Source organism: Sander vitreus, chromosome 16, assembly GCF_031162955.1.
Source record: "Sander vitreus isolate 19-12246 chromosome 16, sanVit1, whole genome shotgun sequence".
NCBI lineage: Eukaryota > Metazoa > Chordata > Actinopteri > Perciformes > Percidae > Sander > Sander vitreus.
In genome coordinates this window covers 644,118-648,322 of record NC_135870.1, presented here as the reverse complement: position 1 = coordinate 648,322, position 4,205 = coordinate 644,118, and the positions used below count along the sequence as shown (strand labels likewise).

General features: G+C 39.6%; 1 protein-coding gene across 1 annotated transcript; it reads left to right on the top strand.

Annotated features, from left to right (window-relative positions):
- Window positions 1–1,066: 1,066 nt before the first annotated feature.
- Window positions 1,067–3,702, top strand: LOC144530979 (uncharacterized; the record flags this gene model as incomplete). The annotated part of the gene is made up of 1 exon (XM_078270821.1): window positions 1,067–3,702. A coding segment is annotated over one exon (1,719 nt), but the record flags the coding sequence as incomplete, so codon positions are not given.
- Between the last annotated feature and the right edge of the window lie 503 nt (window positions 3,703–4,205).

Sequence of the window (4,205 nt, the reverse complement as noted above, 5' to 3'; positions counted from 1 at the left end):
AATGCTCTAATGATACACTAGTTATAGAAGATGACCCAAACAAAGTTGTCACTCATCTGGCAAAGTGCTGTGCTTTTCTACGCTGTGATAAGAGCTTGTGAATGAAACATGAACTTGTTAAATTGTAATGATTGAGTAGCTGGCTGGCTGGCTAGTTATTTAGCCTGCTTGCTAGGAGGCTCAGTTGACAGTTCAGTATCATCTGTATTGAAGAAAAGAATCCCTTCATCCGATGTTTGAAGTGAATAAATAGCTTTGCCAGCCTTCTACTGGAATTCCACAACTACACATATCCTAACAACTACAGCTTTGGCTTAATTATGTGTGTCCCCTTCAATAGGTGCTCTTAAGAAATCTTATGTTTATTGTCTCCCCCGTCTATTAGAAGAAATGTATGCCCATGTTCAGGATACATTTCATAGGTATATTTGTTTGTTTATTTATTGATGATGTTTTTATTGGTCTGTTTTATACTGCTGGGATTGTGCAGCTAATAGAACACTGATTGGATAATTAATCAGTCTATATCACAGATAATATTCAATCAATAAAATTTATTTCAGTTTGATTTTTCCAAAGACTAAATTTATTTCCATGTTTCTCTATTGATCTCTATATAAAGACGTGTTCCTCTTGACTGAAGTAGGAGACACCGATTGACCATTTAGTGCTCTACAAGAGTCAAATGACACCAAACGCACCGTTTTATGGGAACGTACATAGAGCATGACAAAAATTACATCGTTTATTGTCGTGCAACCACTGTTGCCCTGGTCTTTGAACATCTGCAGGCCGTATCTGACGCTATACAGTCACACCTCTTCATCTCAAACTGGTGTTATCTGCTGAAAAAAACCAAGGTTATGCTGTTTTCTAACAAAAAGAAGGTGCCAACAGTTCTCCCTTTGAGGAATAATCCTCTTTATACCAACTGAGCTACCCGACACCCACATTCATACCTTTCTGAGGGGTTTTGTTTTCATCTAAACTCAATAGATTACATTATGACATTACCGGCCTTTACTACTATTACTGCTTTTTTAACCTTTTTCTCTAATGTACCAATTTGTGTTTTAAGCTCTGGTCTTTACTTTTATACAGGAACACCTCATCCAAATATGACCACATCCCCTACAAAGAGCAGATCCCTTCAGGATCTCCTGCTCTGTACCAGCTGATACCAAGGAAAGAGAACATTGGATCTCTAATAAAAATTACTCTTGGTGAAAAAGATCCAAACAAGATAAACAAAACCATCTTACTTGTTGGTGAAACAGGAACAGGAAAATCTACTCTGATCAACGCTCTGGTCAACTACGCCATGGGAGTGGAGTGGGAGGATGATGTCTGGTTTCAGATCGTAGAGGAGGAGAAGAGAAGTCAATCAGAAAGTCAGACATCAGATGTGATCGTGTACCAGATCTTTGGTTTTGAAGATAAAACTCTGCCCTACTCTCTGACCATCATCGATACTCCTGGATACGGAAGCACTAGATGGGATCGAAACAAAGATGTCATCATTGGTCAAAGATTATTTGACTTGTTCCGCTCAGAGGATGGAGTTCATGAGATTAATGCAGTGGGTCTGGTGATGAAAGCGAGTGAGAATCGACTGACTGACCGACTGAGGTACATCTTTGATTCAGTGATCTCTCTGTTTGGAAAAGACATGGAGAAGAACATTGTCACTCTCATCACATACTCAAATGGAAAAACACCAAAACATGCTCTACAAGCTCTCGAGGCTGCGAATATTAAATGTGCCAGAGATGAGAAGAATCAGCCTGCTCACTTCCTGTTTGATAACTGCCAGCATGAAGACAGGAGGAAGGATGAAGAAGACCTTAAACATGCAGATAAAATATCAATGAAAGGAATGAATCAGTTCACAAACTTTTTGGTAAAAACTGCACCTCAGAGGTTGGAGACAACCATAAATGTCCTGAATGAGCGAATCAGACTGACAGCCTGCATCAAAAACCTGCAAGAGAGAATTGAGTTGATTGATCTAAAGCAAACAGAGATCCAACAGACTCAGCATGGTCTGAAGAAGTATGAACAAGAGATGAAGAACAATGAGAAGTTCACTGTAGAAGTTGATGTGCCCTACAAAGACAAAGAACCTATTGATGGTGGGATGTGGGGGTTGGTGTTCTATGCAGCAGCAACCTGCTGTACTGTCTGTGAGGAGAACTGTCACTATCCTGGATGCACAATGGCCCAGAAACCAGGACACTGTGAGATTATGAAAGGTGGCCGCTGCACTTCATGTACCGGGAAGTGTCCTGTATCAGATCATGTGAAAGAAAACTGGAAGTATGTGAACAAGACAATGAAAGTTCAAAAAACTCTAAAAGATGTGAAAGCGAAGTATGAAACGAATAAAGAAGAGACTAAGAAGCAAGGGAACCTTTTGGAAAGTCTTCAGAAAGAGAAGGAAACCCTTGAAGCAAACAAAACAGCTTTTCTGTATGAAGCCTACCAGCATGTTGTCAAACTGGAAGAGAACGCCCTGAATGTCGTTTCACTGTCTACTTATGTCCACCTGGACTTCCTGATTGAGGAGATGGAGAAGAGAAATGACACAGAGAAGGTCGACCATCTAAAACAAATGGCAAGTCGAAAATGTGAAGGAGTTCAGGCAGGGCTGCAGTACATGTATAATGCACTCAAAAATGTCAAAATAGGATGGAAAAAAATAGTTTCCTATCAGTATATGGTTTTGTATAAATCTGGTGTTAAAGGATCCTTTCATAAAATATTGAAAGAAAAAAATCTGCTTTGATTGATTTGAGACCTGAACTTCCAGACAGAAATTGTTTGCTGTGTTGGAGCTGAATCCAGCTTTCACACTTCAGTCCTGAAATCTAATGGACTTGTATTTGATATATATTATAATCAATATATGTGATTATATACCCTGGTGTTTTCATGTGTATTCATGCTTAATGACTAGTAATATTTCAGAAGACAAAAACATGTTTAATCATTTTTATACCATGGTCTGGGTGAATACTCGATTCTGATTGGCTGCAGGGTGTCCATAAAAAAGTGATGTAGGACACCTACTAAAGGAGTTCCAGTGAAACTGACTGTTTACTGTTCTAAATGAATGCGCTACATTAAAACAAATAGGAAATGTGGATCTGTTATTTCCAACTCGTCCTCTGACGACCACAGGATGGCGCTAATACACACGCTGCAAGAAGTTAGTTATACTGCCCCTCTGAACTGACTTTGTTTCACAGAGAATAACATTATCTTACATCTCGTTATCTTACATCTCGTTCACTGGTCAGGTCACTACTTCAGGCTGTGGCCGACAGTAACGTTACACATCGCGGATACAAGTGTTCGTAAAAGTCGTATCGTTTTGGGGACAATGACATGGCTGATAGCTAGCTTGTCTTGTTGGTCAACATACTGTCAAATTATTTTTACTGATTGCCAACTGTACACAGTGTTATTGACTTTGGATCTTGCTAGCATAGCGTTAGCTTTCTGGCTCGTAGCTAAACTGAAGGGTTCTATCAGCTGAGCGGACTATAAATAGCTATGGTTGCTAAGGGTGGCAAGTCGTATCTAAGGTCCTTCCTATTTCCTGGAGGAGTGAACAACGTTTGCATTGCATAAGAACCTGATGGATGGGAATGATTGTTCCAGGTATTAGTCAAACCGTCAGGCGTAACCAGGGAAACAGAGTTATTGTTTGGAAAAAACTTTAGATTTTGATTGTAAAACTAATTAAAATATAAACTAACATGACGGCGAGTGTGAACCGTCCGACGCGCAGGGCATTAACCCTTACATGAGTGATTAAATATATTGACAGTAAATATATATTTGAAGAAGAGGGTAGTCTGAGTGGTGACTGGTAGCTGGAGAGGTACCAGTCATCCTCCTGGAAACTACCTCACTGCTCGCTGTGCTGTGCATGTTAATCCATATCGATGCATGTCTATATCGTCCTGTGTGTGTAAATGCAGTGAGGACGCCCCCTGCTGTTTAATGTTGAGTACAGCAGCTTCCTCCCTCTATATCACAAACTGAAGTCAGATCACAAATACATTTATCATTCTTAAGTTTTCTTTGTGTAAGTTTAATGTTTTAATGCTTTTCTAACGTGCTGTTCAGTTGATAAAAGGCTGTGATGTATTCTGATGTTAATGTGATGTTGACAGAAGTAAACTGGTGGTGGGACCATA